The sequence below is a fragment of the Manis javanica genome, chromosome 10 (assembly GCF_040802235.1).
Source record: "Manis javanica isolate MJ-LG chromosome 10, MJ_LKY, whole genome shotgun sequence".
In the NCBI taxonomy this organism is placed as follows: domain Eukaryota; kingdom Metazoa; phylum Chordata; class Mammalia; order Pholidota; family Manidae; genus Manis; species Manis javanica.
Window position 1 is genome coordinate 61,592,843 of NC_133165.1, and position 26,484 is coordinate 61,619,326.

The window sequence follows — 26,484 nt, forward strand, 5'->3', positions numbered from 1 at the left end:
TCATATAGAATTTACCGAGTATCATAATTCTTCCAAGTAGTAAAGATACCTCAAGATAAATGCTGGGCAAAAAAGCCACAGGGCATAAATCTGCAAAGAAGTAAAAAGCTAACCTTTTCAAACAAAATTGCCTCTCTCTCAATTACCAACTTTACATTCCCCTGTATGGCCCCGGAAGATGACTGGTTAGCCAGAGACGGGTAAGATTCCTCAAGGGAGGAACAACCTAAGACAGGCACAGTCGCAGGGGGACCATCAGGTGAGAAATTGGGGATCAACAGAGGTGAGGCTTAGAACCTCACCCCCCCCCCCTGTTTTGAGAGAAATCTCCTGCATCTGTGGATATTTTATTGCCCTTGTCTAGCTTGGATTAACACTTAGTCTACAGGCACACACCTGATCATCTACATTTGCTCTCTTACAGCACTAAACTATGTTTTCTACCTTTATCTTGCATCTACCTACCACTTCAGCATTTTATTAAAAATAATAATAATAATAGAGAAATGTGGGATTCACATATAAATCAAGTATAAAAATCAAATGAAATCATATTTGACGTGATTGTCTATAGTTCATAATGGGTGATCAAAACCGAAAGTTCATGTGATGACTGCCCTTGTACTGTTCATCATGTAAGAACTTATTCGCTATGTAAGAATTTGTTCACCATGTAGGAACTTGTTCGTTATGCTTCAGAAGATTGGAGACTGTTGAGAATTAGGCTTGGGGTTGATTAATGATTGTGCATTGAGTCCCCTATACAGAATTTTATTGTTGTTAACAACCATTTGATCAATAAATATGAGAGATGCCCTCTCAAAAAAAAATTAAATAAATAATAAATGAATTTAAAAAATGGCTCTCCATCTCATCTTTTCCTTCTATATTAATAGTATCGCCATCCTTTCAGCTAGAAAACCATGGAGTTTTCTTTGACTCCTCGCTATTGCACCAAGTTGGTAGTTCCTCTGCACAGTGCCTTACCTGCTTCTAAACGGTGACTTCCTCAAATACATGAGTGCATTTCCATTTTAAATATTTTGTTTTCTTTTTAAAATATCACTCTAAACATTTTTAACAACAAAAGCCAAATGTGAAATACTTTGGACATAGGAAGTGAGTAGGAGCAATAGAATAAATTAATTTCTTCAAATAACAAAACCCAAAACTGCAAGATAGGCATTACTGTTAACCCCACCTTACAGGAAACGGAGGATAAAAGACATCAAGTAACTTGACTTTAGGCTATATAGGTAATATGCTAAAGCTACAGCAGGCTAAAAAGAATAGCCACAGAGGAGACTTGTTAAGAAGACATATTTTCCTAGGAGAAAAGACTAAAAGTAGGAATCTGTAGGCAAAAGAACTTTCTACCCTTCAGATGGTAAAAGTTTTGAGTAAGAAAGTTTTGCCTAGTTATATAAATACTCCATCATTTGTGCTCAAAATACTTTTTAATGTTTTGGAACTGCCTTCAGAAATTGTACTACCTTTACTACCTTGCCTTTATATCCTCAACTGCTGCCCAGTTTCTTCCTTTGATAATGGATTTAATTTGGAGGAATAACTAAACATTATTCAGAGTCAACTTGGAAACTGGATAATTAAAATATATGGTTAAACTCAAGCTGTTTGCTATTAGAATCTGATATTGCTAAGCAAAATACAAAACAAATATAGAGGAGATGAGATACACAGTCACTATGATGGCAAGAACACAGAACTGAGAGCAGAGATTATAATCTAGCTCAGCCACTAAGAAAGTACGTGATTTTGGCAGTCAACTCACCTCTCTGGACCAAAATTTCCTTACAGTCATAAAATTTTCCTTATCAAATTATCTAGATGTCACGGTGGAAAACAGAGATCTGACCCCCAAGAGCATAAAATTCCAAAAGAGTAAATTTCTGCTAGTGGAGGGGATGGAAACTTTTCCGAGCAACATTAAGATGACTCTGCATCAGGGTAAAAAGTTGAACCAGTCAGGACACAACAGTCGGAGGCGCTAAAAGCCCGCTCCACACTTGTCTCCTATAAACTCTCTGGCGACCAAGACTGCCTAACAAGTTGAACAGTAAAACTGGACAAAACTGACAAGAGATTGTAGCCCAACTTCACAAGGCCTGACATAGCAAATTAATGGAAACCATTCATTTTTACAGCCTCTATTAGACAAAAGACTGCATGCCTGTGTGCATTCAAGTCACATTACAGTGATAAAACTTAGTTTTTAAATATTTTTATTGCGATAAGATATATATAACAAAGTTTGCCATTCTAAGTGTACCATTTAGTGGCATTAGTCAATCTTGTGACACTACCACCACTTAACTTTGTTAACAGGCATTTGTATTCATTCATCTGTCATTGCAGCAGGCCCTATGCTAAGGGCTGGGGACTACGTGTTGAACAAAATTGGTGTGGTTGGTTCCTTCACCTGGCCTTCATGGACCAGGATGGATGCTGTTTTTTGGCTTTTGGCTTTTTTTCTTTGCGGTCAAATAAAGGCAGTCTTTATGTACATGGTAGGGAAGGCACTGTTGAAAAGGACCGTGGGTACACTGCAGAGGTAAGGGAGCCACGCGAGGAAGGTGCAGCCGTCCTACGCCCAATTCCAGAGTGGGGGACTAGCGGGTTCTCAGCTACACCTAAGGGGGCAGGGTGGGAGGCGGAGCCTGAGCTGAGTGAGAGTGGGCGGGGCCGGGGCCGGGGAGGCGGAAGAGACGCCCGGGCGGTGGAGGGCAGGGCCTGGCGGGGCTTTGCGCACGGCTGGGCGGGGTCTGGCGACTCCCTCCGTAAGGCCCTGGACCTGCACCGAACGCCGCCTTCGCCCGGAGGCGGAGCGACCGCCTTCGGCCCTGCTCCCTGGGGGCGGCGGCCTGACGGGAAGCCTGAGTGGAATGCGGCTGACGCGGCAGCGGCTCTGCTCGTTTCTCATCGCCCTGTACTGCCTATTCTCCCTCTACGCCGCCTACCACGTCTTCTTCGGGCGCCGCTGCCTGGCGCCGGCCGGGTCTTTGCGGGGCCTCAGGAAGGGGGCGGCCCCGGCGCGGGAGAGACGCGGCCGAGGTAGGACCCCGCGCGGGGACGGCCGAGCAGCCACGAGGCCGCCGACCCTGCCCTCCGGTCCGGGCTCGGGGTGGCCTTTCGCCCTCTAGCTCTTCACGGCCAGCCCTGGGCGCGGGGTTGGAGCGGGTACGAATGCCTCAGCCTTCTCCCGAATCTCTCAGCGTGCTCACGCCCCACCACGAGGCTGACAGGCGCGCGCATCTCCGAAACACTGCCCTAAACTTCGAAGGCGGTGTCGCAAAATGCCAGGGATTCCGGGGACTGCAGCTGGGAGTTCAGACAGCTGTGTCCGTATTGAAACAAAGCCTTCTCTAAACACGCAGTGCCTTCAGAAGGCCAGGGGGCTTTCTGAAGGGTCCCCACCAGTAAGATGGCAAACTTCCGGCTTCTCTTCGGGGGTCCTCAGTTCCCGCCGGTGCCACCTGAAGCCCAATCACCTCTCGCCCCCCTCCCAATCCCAGCACCTAGCCAACAGCCACCAGCCCCGTAGAAGTGACACCTCAATCAATTCATGCCCCCTCCTATATAACCCAGCACCTTTCCCTAATAAAGCGGAACTCTCCGGTGAATTGCTGCTATGTGTCGCTCCTTTCCTTTCATTGGTGCCGAAACCCGGGAGACGGGACACCCCAACTGGGCCCCGTCTTCCCCCGACACCAGCAGCAGCTTGCCCTCGTCCTCTTTTTCCGGTGCTGGCTCATCACACTCACCACTCCTCTCTGGCCTTTAGGTAAGTTTTCCCCCCGGAGTGAGCCACTCTTCCCCGAGCTATCGCAGTGCCATTGACTGTGATCGTCCGGCAAGGCCCTGACGCTCGGGGATGAGGAGGGAACTCTCCCCACCTCAGGCCTTCACAGCTGCGGCGGACCCTCAGGCCCCTCCCCAAACAGCCATAAATCCCCGCCTCAAGCCTTTACAGCTGCGGCGGACGCTCAGGCCCCTCCTCTGACAGTCATAAATCCCCGCCTCAGGCCTTCACGGCTGCGGCTGACTCTCAGGCACCCCCCTCCAACAGCCATAAACGAGGTGACTCCTTTGTGGATGAGAACGCTCCCTTTTCCCCCCCTCCTCCTTCTGTTCCGTCCGCCGAAAACGCCTAGCGCTAGGTACCTCGAGACTCCGGCACTCTGCCTTCTTAGGGAAGTCTGGGTGACGACCCACACTTTCCAAGAAATTCCGACTCGTATACGAGTTTCCGCAGACCACCAAGGATCATCAGGGACGCCCTTTGTCTCCTTGTGGTCTGCTTCCAGTCCGAGGATCTCCGTTCGTCTTCCCCTGTTTGTCTCCTTCTCTGTCCTTTAGCCATGGGAGCCTCCTCATCCCTCCCTGAAAGTTCACCTCTTGAATGCCTGCTTAAGCATCTGGCTACCCTCTCCCTGATGCCTGATATAAAACCAAAACTTCTCCGTAAATATTGCTCCCAAGATTGGCCGACATACCCCCTAGACAATAAAAACCAATGGCCTGCAGGGGGAACTCTTGATCCTAACATCACTCGCGATCTGTTTAACTACTGCCAGCGCCTGAAAAAATGGAAGGAGATTCCCTATATCGAAGCTTTCCGCCTCCTCCTCTCCCCACCCCCTCCCAAATTCTCCTAGCCTGCAAGCCGCCGCCCCCGCAGAAGCCTCCCGTTCACTCCCTTCCCCTTCTTCTCCTACAACAGCCATTCTCCCTTCCTCCCCAACCATCTCCTCCCCCATCTCACCTCCTCACCTTCATTCCCTGCAGATTAAGCCTGAGCCTTTCAGCCCCCCTTTAACTAAGTCCCAGGGGCCTCCTCCGTCTTTGCCCTCATCACCTGTTTCTCCCCTGTTAGGGACCACCTTTGTCTTCTCACATGTTTGTAGAAAGAATGGGAAAGCACCTCCCCCCATGTCTGAACACAGCATGGGAAAGCACAAGCTAGAGAACAACCGGTGCAGTCCTTAGAAGTTATCTGTCCACAAAAACATATCTTGCCAAGACTCCTCACTCTGAAAATAGGGAGACCTTGAAGATGTGTAGAAACACCACCCCTGCTTCTAGCTATGCCCTTCCCCCACTTGCCGATGTGGCAGGAATAGAAAACAACGCATTCCATAAGCAATTAACTGGAGCCCTGCTGTAGCTCAGTAGAGCATGGGACTCTTAATTCAGAGTCATGAGTTCAAGCCCAACTAGAGCGGCAGAAGTAAGCAGCTGGGCTGCTAGCTGGCGACATGTGGGTCCGATTCTATCTTTCTTTATTTTCTTTGCCCCCCTTCTGCACTTCAGGACCTGCTCAACTAGGCATGGCTAGACCGCGTCCTCCCCCACAGACTGAGCCAGAACCCTTCAGTCCCCCTCAGACTCAGTCCCGAGAGCCTCCCAAAATTATCGCCCCCCTCCGGGAGGTAGCAAGATCCAAAGGCAGCGTGCGCATTCACATCCCTTTCTCCTTAAGAGATTTAGCCCAACTAGAGAAACGCCTAAGTTCCTTTTCCACTGATCCCATGACATATATCAGGGAGTTTCAATACACCCTCCAGTCTTACAGCCTCACACATCATGACATTTTCATGCTCCTGGCCAATACTCTCCTCCCTGAAGAGCGTAGACGAGTTTAGGACTTCGCCCAAATGCAGGCTACTGAAACCCACAGGACTGACCCCACCTATCCCCCTGGCCCCACTGCTGTCCCCGAACAAGACCCACACTGAGATTATAACACCGCCATGAGTCTCTGCTCTCGAGATATTTTTGCCTCCTGCTTAATAGCAGGTCTGAAAAAGGGCAGCTTGTAAAGTAGTCAATTTTCAAAAGCTCCAAGACATAATTCAAAAGAGAGATGAAATCCCCTCCGAGTTCTTAGACAGACTCACTCAAGCCCTATTACAGTATACCAGCCTGGACCCAGAAACACCTGAAAGAAGACATGTCCTTATGACATACTTCCTAGCTCAAGGCTACCCCGACATTAAAGCTAAACTCAAAAAGTTAGAACAGGGCCCCGCTACCCCACAGACTGAGATCCTAACAGTGGCCTTTAAAGTCTTCCATAAGCGGGAGGAGGAGAAAGAATGCCGTAAACAAAAGGCTGATCAGGCCAATTTCCAGATGTTGGCGCAGCTGATAAAACCACAACCTGGGCACCCCTCTACAAACAAGCCCCCACAAGAGCTTGTTTCAAGTGCAGAAAAGAGGGACATTGGTCAAGGGCATGCCCCTCCCCCAGATCTCCTACCACCCCATGCCCCAGATGCCACAAAAAGGGCCACTGGGGGTCTGATTGCCCAACCACCCGAAGGGGAGACTGGACGAACAACCCCCATCTTAAGCCCGCCGTAGTGGGGCTGGCAGAAGAAGATTGATGGGGCCCGGGGGCTTCTCGCCCGACCATTTCCATCACCAAACAGGAGCCCAGGGTTACTCTAACAGTAGACAGTCACCCCATCTCCTTCCTCCTAGATACAGGAGCCACCTTCTCAGTCTTGTGAGAATACCGGGGCCCTACCACGCCAGCCATTACTCCTATAGTCAGAGTAGGAGGTAAACAGATTTTCCCATTAAACCCCCCACCCACCCTTTTATGCACAATCCAAGACAATCCCATACCTTTCTCCCACTCCTTCCTGGTTATGCCCCAGTGTCCCATCCCTTTACTAGGACGAGACATCCTTTCCCTCCTCCACGTTTCCATAACTATATCCACTCCCACAGCCCCCAGTACTCCCTTTCTGATGGCCCTCATAGCCGACGACCCCCCTCTACCCAATGAAAGCTCCGGTTCTGCCCTCATACACCCTGTAAATCCCAAAGTTTGGGACATTACAAGCCCCTCCGTGGCCCTATGTCCCCCTGCCTCTATCAAATTATGTGACCCCTCTCAGTATATCTGTCAGGCCCAATACCCCCTAACCACTTCAGCCCTCATAGGCCTCCAACCCATCATTCAAGCAGACCCACTCACTCCCCATTTAATACCCCCATATTAGCTGTTAAAAAAACCAACGGATCTTTCCGCCTTGTCCAAGACCTTCGCCTCATCAACATAGCCATTGTCCCTATCCATCCCTTAGTTCCAAATCCATACAGCCTCAGCATCCCACTTCTCAGTCCTAGATCTCAAAGACATACCCCCATATTAGCTGTTAAAAAAACCAATGGATCTTGCTGCCTTGTCCAAGACCTTCGCCTCATCAACATAGCCATTGTCCCTATCCATCCCTTAGTTCCAAATCCATACAGCCTCAGCATCCCACTTCTCAGTCCTAGATCTCAAAGACCCATTTTTCTATCCCTCTAGACCCCTGCTCCCAAGATTTTTTCATCTTCACCTGGACGGACCCATACACAAGACATTCTAAACAACTCACTTGGTCAGTTTTGCCACAAAGCTTCCGAGATAGTCCCCATATTTTTAGACAGGTCCTAGCTCAAGACCTCAAACAGTTTCATCATGATCACTCCGAGTCCACCTTATTATAATACATAGACAATCTTCTACTCTGCAGTCTCTCGTGGGAACAGTCTCAACTTGACACTGCCTCCCTACTTAACCTTCTAGCTTCCAGAAGTTACCGAGTATCCCCCGTCAAAGCTCAAATCTCTTCCCCTCCTATCACTTACCTCAGATTCCTTCTATCTCAACAAAGAAAGTCCATTACCTTAGACAGAAAATGGCTCCTCTCTGACCTGCCCATTCCCAAAACCAAGACAAAAATCCTTTCCTTTCTAGGCCCTTTCTAAGCCTAGCTAGATATTTTAGAACATAGATCCCTAACTTCTCCCTGTACCCTGTTGGCAAGACCCCTATACAACCTCAGCAAGAGCCCCCCTAAAAAACCATTATCCTCCTCACCCCGACACTCCTTCATTAAGCTCCGTCAAGCCCTTGTAGAAGCCCCAGCTCTCCATCTTCCTGATTTGTCGAAGCCCTTCTCATTATACATTCATGAGAGGTCCAGTCAAGCTTTAAGAGTCCTAGGCCAATATTATGGCTCATCCTTTGCCCCAGTAGCTTATATCTCCAAGCAATTAGACCCCACAGTTCGGGGATGGGCCCCCTGCCTACGAGCATTAGCCACTAGACAGCTCTGGCAGAAAGAAGCTCATAAACTGACATTCAGAGCTCCCCTTACCATTCTGTCCCATCACCTAAAAGATCTCTTAACCTACAAAAGTTTACAGACTCTCCCTCCCTCCAGACTCCTGACCTTACTGTCCTCTTTCCTCCAAAATCCTGTTCACCCCCTTTGCCATCCATACCCGAATCATGACTTTTTCCTCCTTTACTGCTCTCTTGCTTTTTTCCTCATTCCTATTGTCTTCCCCGCCACCCCAGCCTCCTGATCAGACAGACTTACACACAGCATCAAACAAAAGTTACTGCCCTCATTGCCACACCAGACTGCCCTCTGAAAAGCTGCTCTGAGCCTTTATACCTCCACTTTCCTCCGTCCACTGAAGTGTTCACTAGCAGCTACCCTTATTCTCCCTACCTCTGCTTCCTCTATGACCAAAAACAAGCCTATTGCAGGCGATGGCCAGATACCTACAGGAGATGTCCCTACTAGTCTTGCACAATTCACTACATAGGTAACTTCCAGTACCCACAGTATTACTCCTCCAACCGTTTCATGAAATATCCCAACGGCTCATTCTCCTTATCAATCCCAGATCCCTGGGACTCTCGATGGGCTGCCAGAGTCACAGCCTCAGTTTACTACGGGGGGGTCCTCGACCCTCCACAGTACCCTTCATATCTCTCGAAAGTATGTTCCCTCTCATTCCCAGATCTCTCAAGTTGCATCAGATAGCAGACATTCCGAAAAAGTCATTATCCAAACTCTTGATAGTGCCTCTTCATCTTCTTATCCCCACCCCTCTTCCCATTTCTCCTACTCTTCATTACAGCTCATTCAGGACACCACCATCTTTCTCAACCACACCCTTAACACAGCCAATTGTTTCTTGTGCGCATCACTACAGCGCCCACTGCTGGCCGCCATGCCCCTTAATATTTCCAACTACTCCTTCCATGCAGAAAGACAACCCCTCTGCCCCCTGGCAGACATACCCCTATGGGAACCAGAATACGCAGATAATCTCACCATCCACCACTGTGTAAGCCCAACTCCAGCCCCCTCCAGCGCACTTCACTGCCTCTCTATCTACACCCCTACCTCCGGCTCTAAGACTTTTATGCAACCGGGACACTTCTTTTAGTGTAATGGCAGTCTTTTCAACTCACTGCCTCTCAACTCTGATACACCCTGCATTCTCGTCACACTAATCCCACAGTTAACACTTTACAGCATGGCAGAATTCCTTGAGCTCCAACCTCCCTTGCCCTCGCGCACAGAAAGGGCTGCTTTCCTTCCCATCATGGTCAGTATCTCTTGGACCACCTTAGCCATTGGGGCAGGGTTTTCGGGAGAAGCCTTGGGTCACTCTCTATAGGCAGTTAGAGATCTCAACGCCAAACTTGAGGGAGCCCTGACATCCACTGCTGATTCTCTAGCCTCTCTCCAAAGACAGGTCACTTCACTAGCTAGTCACCCTTCAAAACCGGCGGGCCCTAGATCTGCTTACAGCCAAGAAGGGCGGCACCTGCGTCTTCCTCTGGGAAGAGTGCTGCTATTACATCAACAAATCCGGCATTGTAGAAACTGACATTACCAAACTCACCGACCTTGCCTTCAGTCTCCACTCTGCTTCCAATTCCAACCCATTCTCGTCAATACTAACAAACCTCCTCCTCACCTGGCTCTGGCCCATTGCAGGCCCCATAATAATCATTCTTCTCGCCTGTCTCTTCTTACCCTGTATAATAAAGTTCATCAAATCCCAAGTCGGAAAAATCTCTAATCAAGCTTTCAACCAGCTTTTACTCATGAACTACCAGCTTCTGGCCACAGAAGATCCCTCACCCTCACGTGACCTCCTCACCACACGCTGAGATGGACCCCTCTCTCCACTGGAAACTGTTCCTGGAAACAATAGCCGCAGACGCCTGGCTCCTGACACCCATATCCTCTTGGCCAACCTATGGTTACAGGGAACCTTCATTAATTTCCAAACCTGAAGAAGTCCACATCTACTCGTCCTTACTGCGGGGAGTCCTATCAACCCTTTCCTCCCAATCCTCAAGCCCTCACTCCCTTCTCTGCCCCTGTTCACCAGGAAGCAGCCAGAGAGAAAGCAACGTCCTCAAACCCATAGAGGAGAAAGGGGGGAATGAAGGGTCCCCACCAGTAAGATGGCAAACTTCCGGCTTCTCTTCAGGGTCCTCAGTTCCCGCCGGCGCCACCTGAAGCCCAATCACCTCTCACCCCCCTCCCAATCCCAGCATCTAGCCAACAGCCACCAGCCCCGTAGAAGTGACACCTCAATCAATTCATGCCCCCTCCTATATAACCCAGGACCTTTCCCTAATAAAGCGGAACTCTCCGGTGAATTGCTGCTATGTGTCGCTCCTTTCCTTTCACTTTCCCTCCAAGTTCTGATGCCCTGTCCTGTATTTTGACCTTTGTCAGGATCCGACTCGGGTTTATATCTCGCTCTTCGGAATTTGGCACTATAGTATATGAAAATGTCTAACACTTTGCATTCTGAAGTTTTTACATATAGTTTATGGATATACCATGTATAAAGAATTGCAAAAGTTAAACTTGTCACTTGATACATACTCTCCAGCTGTTTTAGAAGGTTTCTTTGGGGAGAGATCATTTCATGTCTCATGTTAACATTTAATAACAATTTCTGATTTGTTTTTTTTTTTTTTTTTTTTTTTTTTTTTTGAGAGGGCATCTCTCATATTTATTGATCAAATGGTTGTTAACAACAATAAAATTCAGTATAGGGGGGTCAATGCTCAATGTACACTCATTAATCCATCTCAAGCCTAATTCTCGTCAGTCTCCAATCTTCTGAAGCATAACGAACAAGTTCTTACATGGTGAACGAATTCTTACAGAGTGAATAAATTCTTACATGGTGAACAGTACAAGGGCAGTCATCACAGAAACTTTCAGTTTTGATCATGCAATATGACCTATAAACCATCAGGTCAAATATGAATATTCATTTGATTTTTGTACTTGATTTATATGTTGATCCCACATTTCTCCTATTATTATTATTATTTTTATTTTTAATAAAATGCTGAAGTGGTAGGTAGATGCAAGATAAAGGTAGAAAACATAGTTTAGTGCTGTAAGAAGGCAAATGTAGATGATCAGATGATCAGGTGTGTGCCTATGGACTAAGTATTAATCCAGGCTAGACAAGGGCAGCAAAACATCCACGGATGCAGAAGATTTCTCTCAAAACAGGGGGGGTGAGGTTCTGAGCCTCACCTCTGTTGATCCCCAAATTCTCACCTGATGGCCCCCCTGCGACTGTGCCTGTCTTAGGTTGTTCCTCCCTTGAGGAATCTTACCCGTCTCTGGCTAACCAGTCATCTTCCGGGGCCATACAGGGAAATGTAAAGTTGGTAAGTGAGAGAGAAGCCATATTGTTTGCAAAGGTTAGCTTTTTACTTCTTTGCAGATTTATGCCCTGTGGCTTCTATGCCCAGCACCTGTCTCGAGGTATCTTTACCACCTGGAGGAATTATGATACTCGGTAAATTCGATATGAGGCACGAATTCTATTTAAAGTTTGTAATTAGGAAGGAAGAAGAAAAGCTATAGATGTAGCATATGAAGGAAACTTGGGAGGATTGATTATTTCTTTGACATATCTTCTTGTATAGTACCTTAAGTATGTATAGGTTTTAAACTACTAACTAATTTGCACACACATATTGACATAATAGGAATACGGTGACATAAACAAAGCAAATCTATAATTACCAGCCATCTCCAGTGAAGCCAAGAAAACCATTTAGGCACCCTAGGCATTTGTGAAAATTTATCTATGATATGATGGATATTGTCCAACTGTACTTGAACCATCAGACAAATTAAAGCAGCCCATTTCTGGGATCTGTTCACATCCCATATGTTCTTTTAACCATAGATAGTCTATAGTCATGAGATTTTGGGGTGCTACAACTTGCACCCCTCCCAACTCCTGGTTGAGTTCCAACAGACAGATCCGGTCAAATTCGTTGTCTCACTGTATGCACATGCCAGCCTAGACATCTCCCTCCTCCTTCTCATGGCAAGTCCAGGAGATGGTGGGCTGGATGCAGCCACAACCGCAGCATCGTCCGGATCCCTGTGGAGGCTTTTTGATGATCATCCCCCGGCACGAGTCCTCCAGAGAGTGCTGATGCCGGAAGCTCCTCCTCATATCGTATCTTAGTTCATTTTCTGGGTATCCAAGCTAGGCCTTGATCTTCTGCGTAGAAACAAACAGACCCTTTGCCCACACTTTGACATGCCCTCTATACCACTGTGCAGAACTCATTGGAGGTCAGCACACAGTAACTGCTTTTTTTTTTTTTTTTAATTAAGAGAAAGGAATATTATCAGAAAAGAGTACCTCCATAGCTGATCATCTGACACCCTTTAAGTGATCAACATTAAGGATATTTAAAGCATGCGTTGATCTTTGATTTACCAATAGTTTTATCCTGTTAAGGAGTAATCCCCCTTTTCTTTCTTTCTTTCTTTTTTTTTTTTTTTAAATTTTTAATCTACACTTACCTGAAGAATACTATGTTTACTATGCTCTCCCCTATATCAGGTCCCCACTAACAACCACATTACGGTTACTGTCCATCAGCTTAGCAAAATGTTGTAGAGTCACTACTTGTCCTCTCTGTGTTGTGCAGCCCACCCTCCCCTTTCTCCCTCCCCCCCATGCATGCTAATCTTAATATCCCCCCTCTTCTTCCCCCCCCCCCCCCCCTCCCCACCCCCCCTCCCCACTTCCTTTCCCTTTGGTACCTGTTAGTCCATTTTTGGGTTCTGTAATTCTGCTGCTGTTTTGTTCCTTCAGTTTTTCCTTTGTTCCTATACTCCTCAGATGAGTGAAATCATTTGGTATTTCTCTTTCTCCGCTTGGCTTATTTCACTGAGCATAATACTCTCCAGCTCCATCCATGTTGCTGCAAATGGTTGGATTTTTCCACTTCTTATGGCTGAGTAGTATTCCATTGTGTATATGTACCACATCTTCTTTATCCATTCATCTACAGATGGACATTTAGGTTGCTTCCAATTCTTGGCTATTGTAAATAGTGCTGCGATAAACATAGGAGTGCATCTGTCTTTCTCAAACTTGATTGCTGCGTTCTTAGGGTAAATTCCTAGGAGTGGAATTCCTGGGTCAAATGGTAGGTCTGTTTTGAGCATTTTGATGCACCTCCATACTGCTTTCCACAATGGTTGAACTAATTTACATTCCCACCAGCAGTGTAGGAGGGTTCCCCTTTCTCCACAGCCTCGCCAACATTTGTTGTTGTTTGTCTTTTGGATGGCAGCTATCCTTACTGGTGTGAGGTGATACCTCATTGTAGTTTTAATTTGCATTTCTCTGATAATTAGCGATGTGGAGCATCTTTTCATGTGTCTCTTGGCCATCTGTATTTCTTTTTTGGAGAACTGTCTGTTCAGTTCCTCTGCCCATTTTTTAATTGGGTTATTTGTTTTTTGTTTGTTGAGGCGTGTGAGCTCTTTATATATTCTGGACGTCAAGCCTTTATCAGATCTGTCATTTTCAAATATATTCTCCCATACTGTAGGGTTCCTTTTTGTTCTATTGATGGTGTCTTTCGCTGTACAGAAGCTTTTCAGCTTAATGTAGTCCCACTTGCTCATTTTTGCTGTTGTTTTCCTTGCCCGGAGAGATATGTTCAAGAAGAGATCACTCATGTTTATGTCTAAGAGGTTTTTGCCTATGTTTTTTTCCAAGAGTTTAATGGTTTCGTGACTTACATTCAGGTCTTTGATCCATTTTGAGTTTACCTTTGTATATGGGGTTAGACAATGGTCCAGTTTCATTCTCCTACATGTAGCTGTCCAGTTTTGCCAGCACCATCTGTTGAAGAGACTGTCATTTTGCCATTGTATGTCCATGGCTCCTTTATCAAATATTAATTGACCATATATGTTTGGGTTAATTTCTGGGGTCTCTAATCTGTTCCACTGGTCTGTGGCTCTGTTCTTGTGCCAGTACCAAATTGTCTTGATTACTATGGCTTTGTAGTAGAGCTTGAAGTTGGGGAGTGAGATCCCCCCTACTTTATTCTTCTTTTTCAGGATTGCTTTGGCTATTCGGGGTCTTTGGTGTTTCCATATGAATTTTTGAATTATTTGTTCCAATTCATTGAAGAATGTTGCTGGTAATTTGAGAGGGATTGCATCAAATTTGTATATTGCTTTTGGCAGGATGGCCATTTTGACGATATTAATTCTTCCTAGCCATGAGCATGGGATGAGTTTCCATTTATTAGTGTCCCCTTTAATTTCTCTTAAGAGTGACTTGTAGTTTTCAGAGTATAAGTCTTTCACTTCCTTGGTTAGGTTTATTCCTAGGTATTTTATTCTTTTTGATGCAATGGTGAATGGAATTGTTTTCCTGATTTCTCTTTCTATTGATTCGTTGTTAGTGTATAGGAAAGCTACAGATTTCTGTGTGTTGATTTTGTATCCTGCAACTTTGCTGTATTCCGATATCAGTTCTAGTAGTTTTGGAGTGGAGTCTTTAGGGTTTTTTATGTACAGTATCATATCATCTGCAAATAGTGACAGTTTAACTTCTTCTTTACCAATCTGGATTCCTTGTATTTCTTTGTTTTGTCTGATTGCCGTGGCTAGGACCTCCAGTACTATGTTAAATAACAGTGGGGAGAGTGGGCATCCCTGTCTGGTTCCCGATCTCAGTGGAAATGCTTTCAGCTTCTCGCTGTTCAGTATAATGCTGGCTGTGGGTTTATCATATATGGCCTTTATTATGTTGAGGTACTTGCCCTCTATTCCCATTTTGCTGAGAGTTTTTATCATGAATGGATGTTGAATTTTGTCAAATGCTTTTTCAGCATCTATGGAGATGATCATGTGGTTTTTGTCTTTCTTTTTGTTGATGTGGTGGATGATGTTGATGGATTTTCGAATGTTGTACCATCCTTGCATCCCTGGGATGAACCCCACTTGGTCATGGTGTATGATCCTTTTGATATACTGTTGAATTCTGTTTGCTAATATTTTATTGAGTATTTTTGCATCTACATTCATCAGGGATATTGGTCTGTAATTTTCTTTTTTGGTGGGGTCTTTGCCTGGTTTTGGTATTAGGGTGATGTTGGCTTCATAGAATGAGTTTGGGAGTATTCCCTCTTCTTCTATTTTGTGGAACACTTTAAGGAGAATGGGTATTATGTCTTCTCTGTGTGTCTGATAAAATTCTGAGGTAAATCCGTCCGGCCCCGGGGTTTTGTTCTTGGGTAGTTTTTTGATTACTGTTTCAATTTCTTTGCTTGTAATTGGTTTGTTTAACTTTTGTGTTTCTTCCTTGGTCAGTCTTGGGAGGTTGTATTTTTCTAGGAAGTTGTCCATTTCTTCTAGGTTTTCCAGCTTGTTGGCATATAGGTTTTCATAGTAGTCTTTAATAATTCTTTGTATTTCTGTGGAGTCTGTCGTGATTTTTCCATTCTCATTTCTGATTATGTTGATTTGTGTTGACTCTCTTTTTCTCTTAATAAGTTGGGCTAGAGGCTTATCTATTTTGTTTATTTTCTCAAAGAACCAGCTCTTGGTTTCGTTGATTTTTGCTATTGTTTTATTCTTCTCAATTTTGTTTATTTCTTCTCTGATCTTTATTATGTCCCTCCTTCTGCTGACTTTAGGCCTCATTTGTTCTTCTTTTTCCAGTTTTAATAATTGTGATGTTAGACTATTCATTTGGGATTGTTCTTCCTTCTTCAAGTGTGCCTGGATTGCTATATACTTTCCTCTTAAGACTGCTTTCGCTGCATCCCACAGAAGTTGGGGCTTAGTGTTGTTGTTGTCATTTGTTTCTATATATTCCTTGATCTCTATTTTGATTTGTTCATTGATCCATTGATTATTTAGTAGCATGTTGTTAAGCCTCCATGTGTTTGTGAGCCTTTTTGTTTTCTTTGTAGAATTTATTTCTACTTTCATACCTTTGTGGTCTGAAAAATTGGTTGGTAGAATTTCAATATTGTGGAATTTACTGAGGCTCTTTTTGTGAGCTAGTATGTGGTCTATTCTAGAGAATGTTCCATGTGCACTTGAGAAGAATGTATATCCTGTTGCTTTTGGATGTAAAGTTCTATAGATGTCTATTAGGTCCATCTGTTCTAGTGTGTTGTTCAGTGCCTGTGTGTCTTTACTTATTTTCTGCCCGGTGGATCTATCCTTTGGGGTGAGTGGTGTGTTGAAGTCTCCTACAATGAATGCATTGCAGTCTATTTCCCTCTTTAGTTCTGTTAGTATTTGCTTCACATATGCTGGTGCTCCTGTATTGGGTGCATATATATTTAGAATGGTTATATCCTCTTGTTGGACTAAGCCCTTTATCATTATGTAGTGGCCTTCTTTATCTCTTGTTACTTTCTTTGTTTTGAAGTCTATTTTGTCTGATATTAGTACTGCAACCCCTGCTTTCTTCTCACTGTTGTTTGCCTGAAATATGTTTTTCCATCCCTTGACTTTTAGTCTATGCTTATCTTTGGGTTTAAGGTGAGTTTCTTGTAAGCAGCATATAGATGGGTCTTGCTTTTTTATCCATTCTATTACTCTATGTCTTTTGATTGGTGCATTAAGTCCATTTACATTTAGGGTGACTATTGAAAGATATGTACTTATTGCCATTGCAGGCTTTAGATTCGTGGTTACCAAAGGTTCAAGGTTAGCTTCTTTAGTATCTTACTGCCTAACTTAGCTCGCTTATTGAGCTGTTATATACACTGTCTGGAGAGTCTTTTCTTCTCTCCCTTCTTATTCCTCCTCCTCCCTTCTTCATATGTTGTGTGTTGTGTTCTGTGCTCTTTTTAGGGGTGCTCCCATCTAGAGCAGTCCCTGTAGGATGCCCTGTAGAGGTGGTTTGTGGGAAGCAAATTCCCTCAGCTTTTGCTTGTCTGGGAATTGTTTGATCCCACCATCATATTTAAATGATAGTCGTGCTGGATACAGTATCCTTGGTTCAAGGCCCTTCTGTTTCATTGCATTAAGTATATCATGCCATTCTCTTCTGGCCTGTAGGGTTTCTGTTGAGAAGTCTGATGTTAGCCTGATTGGTTTTCCTTTATAGGTGACCTTTTTCTCTCTAGCTGCCTTTAAAACTCTTTCCTTGTCCTTGATCCTTGCCATTTTAATTATTATGTGTCTTGGTGTTGTCCTCCTTGGATCCTTTCTGTTGGGGGTTCTGTATAATTCCATGGTCTGTTCGATTATTTCCTCCGCCAGTTTGGGGAAGTTTTCAGCAATTATTTCTTCAAAGACCCTTTCTATCCCTTTTCCTCTTTCTTCCTCTTCTGGTATCCCTATAATACGAATGTTTTTCCTTTTGTATTGGTCACATATTTCTCTTAGTGTTGTTTCATTCCTGGAGATCCTTTTATCTCTCTCTATGTCAGCTTCTATACGTTCCTGTTCTCTGGCTTCTATTCCTTCAATGGCCTCTTGCATCTTATCCATTCTGCTTATAAATCCTTCCAGGGATTGTTTCACTTCTGTGATCTCTTTCCTGACATCTGTGATCTCCTTCCGGACTTCATCCCACTGCTCTTGCATTTTTCTCTGCATCTCATCCCACTGCTCTTGCATTTTTCTCTGCATCTCATCCCATTGCTCTTGCATTTTTTTCTGCATCTCTGTCAGCATGTTCATGATTTTTATTTTGAATTCTTTTTCAGGAGGACTAGTTAGGTCTGTCTCCTTCTCAGGTGTTGTCTCTGTGATCTTTGTCTGCCTGTAGTTTTGCCTTTTCATGGTGATAGAGATAGTCTGCAGAGCTGGTACAAGTGACCGCTGGAAGAGCTTCCCTTCTTGTTGGTTTGTAGCCTTTTCCTGGGAGAATAGCGACCTCTAGTGGCTTGTGCTGGGCAGCTGTGCGCAGACAGGGCTTCTGCTTCCTGCCCAGTTGCTTTGGGGTTTATCTCCACTGTTGCTGTGGGCTTGGCCTGGCTGGGGCTGTTCCTCCAAAATGGTGGAGCCCCGTTAGAGGGGGAGCAGCCAGGAGACTATTTATCTCCGTAAGGGGCCTCTGTGCTCCCTGCTGCCCAGGGGGTTAGAGTGCCCAGAGATCCCCAGATTCCCTGCTTCTGGTCTAAGTGACCTGTCCTGCCCCTTTAAGATTTCCAAAAAGCACTCTCCAAACCAAAACAACAACAGCAACAATGAGAGAGGGAACAGAAAGGAAAAAAAAAAGAAAAAACACGCGATTTTTTTTTTTTTTTCCTCAGGTGCCGGTCCCAGGCACCCGCGCACTGGTCCTGCTGCCCTGTCTCCCTAGCACCAGGGTCCCTGTCCTTTCAAGGCTTCCAAAAAGCACCCACCCACCGGTCCCGCAGGGAAGGAACGCTCAATATTCTTTGTCCTCAGGCACTGGTCCCACGCACCCGCTCACCAGTCCTGCCGCCCTGCCTCCCTAGCACCGGGGTCCCTGTCCCTTCAAGGCTTCCAAAAAGCACTTGGCAAAAAGAGAGAAAAAAAAGGGGAAAAACGCGCGATTTCTTCCGTCCTCAGGTGCTGGTCTCAGGCACCCACCCACCGGTCCCACAGGGAAAAATGCGGGATATTCTTTGTCCTCAGGTGCCGGTCCCAGGCACCCGCTCACCAGTCCCGCCGCCCTGCCTCCCTAGCACCGGGGTCCCTGTCCCTTTTAGGCTTCCAAAAAGCACTCGCAGAAAAGAGAAAAAAAAAAGGGGAAAAACGCGCGATTTCCTCTGTCCTCAAGTGCCGGTCTCAGGCACCCGCCCACCGGTCCCGCAGGGAAAAACGGGGGATATTCTTTGTCCTCAGGCGCCGGTCCCAGCCACCCGCTCACCAGTCCCGCCACCGTGCCTCCCTAGCACTGGGGTCCCCGTCCCTTCAAGGCTTCCAAAAAGCGCTTGCCATAAAGAGAAAAAAAAAAAGGGGAAAAACGCGCGACCTCCTCCGTCCTCAGGCACCGGTCTCAGGCACCCGCCCCCAGGTCTCGCAGGGAGAAACGCGGGATATTCTTTGTCCTTCGGCGCTGTTCCCAGGCACCTCCTCACCGGTCCCGCCACCCTGCCTCCCCAGCAACGGGGGCCCGTCCCTCTAAGGCTTCCAAAAAGCGCTCGCCAAAAAAAAAACTGCTCCGGTTTCTCTCCACCCGCCGGGAGCCGGGGGGAGGGGCGCTCGGGTCCCGCCGGGCTGGGGCTTGTATCTTACCCCCTTCACAAGGCGCTGGGTTCTTGCAGGTGTGGATGTGGTCTGGATGTTGTCCTGTGTCCTGTGGTCTCTATTTTAGGAAGATTTTTCTTTGTTATATTTTCATAGCTCTATGTGTTTTTGGGAGGAGATTTCCACTGCTCTACTCACGCCGCCATCTTGGCTCCCGCCTCCTGATTTGTTTTTTAATGTGTGTTTAACCAGTTCAAATTAAGTTGCTTTGCCTCTCTGAAATACTAAAGTTAGAATGAAACCAGAACCCCCTAATATCTAATTTAAATGGCTTGAATTCATCTTCGACTGCAGCTCTACCTGACTAATAAACACTGTACCTCTCTTTTTAAAACAGAGCAGTTTACTTTGGAAAGGGAAGAATGGAATCCTTGGGAAGGAGATGAAAAATATGAGCAACAACACAGACTTAAAACTAGCCTTCAAATATTAAATAAATCCACAAAAGGGAAAACAGACTTCCATGTACAAATCTGGGGCAAAGCTGCCATTGGTAAGTTAATGTTTAGAGCTAAGACATGTCAAAGTATCATGAAATGCACTTTGTTAATATTCAGTTCACCTTATTTTAATACATTTATAGTTTATTTCATAATTTAAGTTGTGATGTATTTTTTTCACTTTTTCTCTGTTTCATTTCTCCTTTTCCTTAGAAAACATGTATGTAAATAGACTATGTCTGGGGAAAGGAAATCCTGGGGCAAAATACCTCTGAAACTGAAATCAGTTAAAAGGAGAAATAAAGTTAAAATCCATTTATTTAAGCTTACAAACTGCAGTCCGGGACCTTCTCTTTCCTGCTCTTGCAGAAGCAAAACCATGCCCCCTCCTGTCCCCCCACCCCCCTCTCAGGTACAGATAAGCCCTCAGCTGCCCAGGTAATTACCCATTATATGGAGATGAACTTCTCTCCGCCCCTGAGGAATGATGCAAATGCACTAAAGCCATACTTCTCTCCACCCTTGAGCGCCTGTTGATATGCAGATATACTAAAGCCAGGGGAGATATTCTGGAAATATTACAATTTTACCTACATAGACACACAGGCACAAACATACAAACATATTCTATTGTTGGTTTTACCAGAGCACCGTTTTATTGGATGCTTGATATACAAGTATGAGATGTGGCCCCTGCCCTTGATGGCCAAGTAAGTTTGGGGAACATTGAACTTAACAAAGTAAAACAAGGCTGTTTATGTCAGGCCTCTCTCAGAGCCTTTAATATGCCAGAGTTCATTGTGAATGTCCAAGAAGGAGATATTGTATGTCACTGATTAAACTTGATTGCCCACAAAAGCATTTTTTCTGTGAAAGTTTAGTGTTCCAAGTTACATATTATGCTCAATGAAAGAATGGGGCCCTCAGAGAGGGTTAGAAGAGTCAAAGAATTTAGTGAAGCAGAAAGATCTTCATTTGGCCTGTAAACATGAGTTGGATGTTTGTATGACAAGAGATATGGATAGAAAGTACCAGATGAGAGGAAAATAAACTGAGAATAATGCCCAGCCCATGGAATTTAATAAGTTCATTCAAACTTGAATACAAATATACATCCTTAAAAATTACTACTGACTTCTAAATTTCAAGTATCCAGACTCAGGCCTCTAATTGTCAAGTTGTAGCAGTTTTTTTCTTTACAACGTCTATATTAATTTTTTCCTTTAATTCCCACTTCCTATTCTTGTTTTTAATTAAATCTATGTCGTAAAAGGTTTTCATGTTTTCAGACTTTTCTCAGTCTAGCAGAGTGGCCAGATGAGTTTTGTCAGACATTACCTTCATCGACCTAGTCTCCAGGCACAATCATTGGATACCAGTTGCAGACATTCCCATCAAAAAGGAAGAAAATGGAAGGAAAATGGAGTCACTGGTCAAGTAAATTTGAAATCTAACCAGGCAAAACTCCATTAGGTTTCAAGGCCGGGAAATAATTTGTAGCTCAAAGCATTACTTCCAGCCATTCAGCTCCCCAACCCTTGGAGTACACTTCCTTTGTTGTGAAGGGTAGCATATATTTGCAATTCAGTAGTTTTATCAGCCTGCTTCCTGCTGGTAGGACTTTTGGAGTCCAACAGCCTTCTTTCATTTCAACATCTCTCCATCCTTTTTAGTCCAAGCTGGCAGTGTTTCTGCTGATACAACATTCTGAAAAAACTTGAGGGTCTCCTATATATGCCACAAGGATTCACTCCATTATACAAGAGTTCCTTCTGGAAATCCCATCTCTATTTCTGCTTTCTGCTGAGATGGCTGAGGAGATCCATAAATTACACCAAATATCTTCAAAAGCCCTCTGTCTAACTGAATATTCTGACCTTTTTATCCTTCTGAGGCATTAGGAAAAGGATATGCAATTACAGCCTCAGCCACCTTTCTAAAGCATGCTTTCCTGAAAGCATATCTCCCAGTTTTTCACCTCTTTTGCAATCTGAATAAGCTGAGAATTTCCTAAATCATCAAGTCCTGGTTCCTTTTTGCTTAACAGTTCTTCTGTCAGTCTTCTCTTTCCTCTCACATTTTGCTGTAATCAGCAGGAAGAAACCAGGCCACAGCTTCAGCTCTTTGCTTGGAAATCTCTTCAACTAAATATCCAAGCCTATCATTTTAACTACAGGACACAATTCAGCTAAGCCTTCTACTGTATAACCAGTATTCCCTTTCTCCAGTCTCATAACATGTTCCTCATTTCCTTCTGAGCCCTCACCAGCAGCACTTTTAATGTGCATATTTCTACCAAAAATCTGCTTATGATGATTTAGATATTCTCCAAGGTGATATAGGCTTTTTTTACTGTGCTCCTTTCTTCTGAGTTCTCACTAGTTGGGCCATTAGCATCCATATTTCTACCTATAATCTGTCCAAGGCAATCTAATCTAGGCTTTTTTTATCAAGCACCTCAAAATTCTTTCAGCCTTTCCCCATTACCCACTTCCAAAGCCACTTACAGATGTTTAAGTATATGTTATAGTAGCACCCCATTTCTGGGTGCCATAATTTATAGTTGCCTATAGCTACCATAACTATTTGCCAAAAATATACTGGTGGCTTATACAATTCAAATGTATTATCTTTTTTAATTGAGATATAATTGACATATAACATTATATTAATTTCAGATGTACAACATAATGATTCAATATATGTATATAGTAAGAAATGATCAACACAGTAAGTCTAGTTAACATTCATCACCTCACATAAATGGTATTTTTTCTTGTGCTGAGGACTTTTAAGATCCACTCTCTTCTTCATAAGCAGAGCAGGGGATACAAATAAACTGAACAGACTTATGGCTAAGCACCTGCCACTACAATATTGATGCCTTTCACTCAAATCATGCTTGTTGTCTCACTGGAATTTCCTTATGTCCAGGTAAAAGAAAAAAAAATAGAGAGATAAGCCTGGAACATTAGTGCTGACTGAAGGTGGACTGCTACTGTATTGCAGCATCACTAGGTTTGCCTTGAAATATGTTAGTGATGGAAAATCCTCCCAATGAGCAGAGCTTTTGGCAAAAAAATGAGCATCTGCTCATTCACTTTGTGTGGAGAGAGAAGTGTCCCAATAAGGAGTGGGTGCCCGTGGACTTATAAGTCCCACCAAGTAGCTGAGTCCGTTAATCGGTAGCCCAGAAGGAGCAAAGGTGGAAGATTGAAGATGTGGATGGACTTACGCATATCCACATGCAGAAGAAAGAATTTACACCCTTACCTCACACCATATACAAAAGCCAACTCAAAACAAAAGCTTCAATATAAGACCTTAAACCATAAGACTCTTAGAGGAAATCATAGGGGAAAGCTTGACATTGATGTTGGCAGTGATTTTTTGGATATAACACCAAATGTACTGGCAACAAAAGCAAAAGTGAACAGGGCTCCCAGGTTATCTACAGAGGACCTCATTGTGTGGCACTGCTCTCTTCTATTCTCAGAGCTTTCATTGAGGTGAAATCATAAAACATCAGGGGCTCCCCTAAGAAAAACAGATGGAATGACATTTGTCTACAGAAGACATCATACAGTGAGGGATATGTGTTTAAGAGAGGAGGAGTTACTGTCTCCTTGAAATATTGAATGTATATGTATATACATGAACTCTTCTGGTTGTGTTTGGCACAAAATGGTGAATCCCCCCAGTTTGTTGTAATACAGACACAGTTCTAATCACATAATAACTTACATTATAGTAACACATTTCAGAATGAAATACGTAGTAAAGGTCCAGTGATAATTAGAGGTTTTGCAAATTTTGAGTAAGAGACGTTATTGTCTTTAAAATACCCACACGCTACATTTTACACTGACAACCTCTGAGTTCTGTCACTCATACATTAGCTGCCATATTGATGATTTTGAGCTATTGCTTGGTAGAACTGTCTGCCAAAGGACCAAGAGGAATAAAGTCTGGTTTCCTAATTTCAAATATATAAAAGAACAGAACAGAACTACATCTCACCTACCAGAAAAAATCAGTTAGTAAATGTTTTTTGTCTGTTTTTAATACCAGGTTTATATCTCTGGGAGCACATTTTTGAAGGCTTACTTGATCCCACTGATGTGACGGCTAAGTGGAGAGAAGGAAATTCAGTTGTAGGAGAACACATTACAGGTAATAATTGTGCAAAATAACTTCTGCTGTGTTTCTATACAATGTGTTATGTAAGTGCTGGAAAAATAAGGAAAATATTTTTATAGGAAATATTTCTACTTCAGCTTGTGAAGAAGATGAGTAAATCCCATGAATATGTATTTGTAGTTAAAAGCTTATCCTGAACATTTTCTTATAAAGTTGGATGTTATAAAATATTCCTTCTTATTAGAACCATGTTTGTTTCATTTTTATCAAAATACTTCTGATTATATAGAAAAGTTAATGCTTCAAATTTTTTAACATTTTGATTATTGATAGGCATTTAGCATTCCATTTCTTAGAGAAATACTATGTAAACTTAAGAGTAATTTCATTTTTCTCTTTCATATAATAGTCATGTTCACATATTTTTATAGTATTCAAGTAGTATCAAAGCTGTTCTTAGGAGTTTTGAATATTGTATTTACTAAAATATATTTCATATGTGAGTTCTACCATGATATGATGGTATAGATTACCATTGTACTGCAGTACTCCAGAAATCTCTTCCTAAATTGTTTTCTACTGAAGAATAGTTGACATACAGTATTAGGTATACAAGGTAGTGATTCACAAATTATGTACATTATGAAATGCTCACAATAAGTGTGGTTACCATCTGTCACCATATAAAGTTATTATAATATTATTGACCATTTTCCCTGTCCTACACAGAAATCTTATTTTTTAGATTCAATAAAACCTGCATATTCTTGAGACTTTGAGCTTTTTATTTTTATAAAACTTGTATCTGTGATTACTTATTTTCTAAAGTTTTTAAATAGAATTAAGATCTTTATTTAGAAAAATTGTGATAATTTTGGTATATTAAAGAATGCTATTTTCTACTAGATTTTGCTTTCTTACTGAAATAAAAAAATAATTATTATTTTAAATTGTTTTCTTCTTGTAACAATTGCATTAGGGGAAAAAATGTGCACCAAAGATTCTGGTTTCCGTTAGGATTCCATGTCTTTCCCACAAAAGTCAAGAGAAAAATCTCACTATCATTGGAATTTTCACTCCTTTAATCCTTTCTTCATACAGTTTTTTTGAAAGTAAATTCACTTCATGTATCTTTTCAAAGTAATCATTCTCTAAAAGTTATAGGTTTTTAAATTATTATTGGTAATAATTATTTTTCTTCTCACCCCCAGGTTTCTATTGATATAATGCTATTCAAAAATTTATGTGTAGTCCTAAACTTACAGTAGTTGGATTTGAGTATTTGAAAATAAATGGGTATTAGGCATATAAATCTAATATTTTAGTTTTGGGAAAGTATGTGTTATGGGCATTAGTCTAACAGTTCTTCCACAATACATAAATTTTTCAGAAAAATTCTTAAGATTTCACAGAGAAATTAGTATACAGTGTTACTTTAATGATAGGAAAGGATTTGAGCAAACAGCATTAACTCCCAAAAGAAAGCCAAATTTACCCACACCTTCTAAAGTTTTTACCTGAGATTTTATCTTATGCTCAAATATCAATGCTATTTTTTCTTAGGACTTAGAACTGTGTATTCAAGGAAGTCGACAGTTGTGTTAAAATGATATTAAAGTTTTAGCCTCATGAAGAGTAATGTACATAACTTCTTTTTCCAAAATCAATAAATATGTATGAAATTACAAGTTTTGAATTGAGTGGGATATTCGGTACTAACTTAAATGTTTCACCACGTTCAGCTTTATTTGACCAAAAGTGAATCAGAAGTAATTGGTCGCCTTGAAGATACTGAAAGATTCTAAGTACTGTCAGAATTCTTTGTTGTAAATAAATATAACTATATTTGGTTAAGAAATCTTTAAGTTTACAAAGAGCTTATATCATTTAATTTTAGCCCCACAAATAGGTCTGAAGCAGAAGTAAAAGGATACCATCAGTGTCCCAGGGTTGATCAGGCTCATGAATGCTGATTCTTATCAAATCATAGGTTCAAAGAATGTAATCCAGAATACCAAGTAAATAACCCAGAATGGAAATAGACCTGACAGTCAGTGCATGTGCTTGTATTGACTTGACCAGCACATTCTTTCCATATAGGCAGGCTACAAGTGATGCCTAGTTATTTGAAGGTTGTTTGATTAAACATGAAAATCAAAATATATCTGTAGTACTTCCAAATCTCTGTGTTTCAGAAGGGAAGAAATTATTCCATGTTCACCATTGAATCAATAACGTCCATGGCCTGTGCTCAGGATATGAATATATGAATACATGTGGGACAAACTGAACTTTTGAGTCAGTTTGCCTTGTCACCTCTGGGCAGTGTAGCAGTATGATTAAGTTGTTAAGAGCCTGAACTTTGCAGCCAAAATATCTCAGTTCAGATTATAACTTTACCTCTTATTAGCTCTCTGACCTCTATGTGCCTAGATTTCCATAAGTTTTAAATAAGGCAAGCAATAGTTTCTCTGTCACTGGATTGTTTTAAAGATAAATGCATTGATAGATGTACAGTGCTT

General features: G+C 43.1%; 1 protein-coding gene across 1 annotated transcript in view; it reads left to right on the top strand.

Annotated features, from left to right (window-relative positions):
* Positions 1 to 2,751: 2,751 nt before the first annotated feature.
* Positions 2,752 to 26,484, top strand: part of RXYLT1 (ribitol xylosyltransferase 1) — a 52,125-nt gene continuing 28,392 nt past the window's right edge. The window contains 4 exon segments of the mRNA XM_073215565.1: positions 2,752 to 3,072; positions 19,720 to 19,875; positions 23,894 to 23,980; positions 23,983 to 23,995. Of these exon segments, the coding sequence (XP_073071666.1) occupies positions 2,904 to 3,072; positions 19,720 to 19,875; positions 23,894 to 23,980; positions 23,983 to 23,995 (425 nt within the window). The 5' untranslated portion in view covers positions 2,752 to 2,903.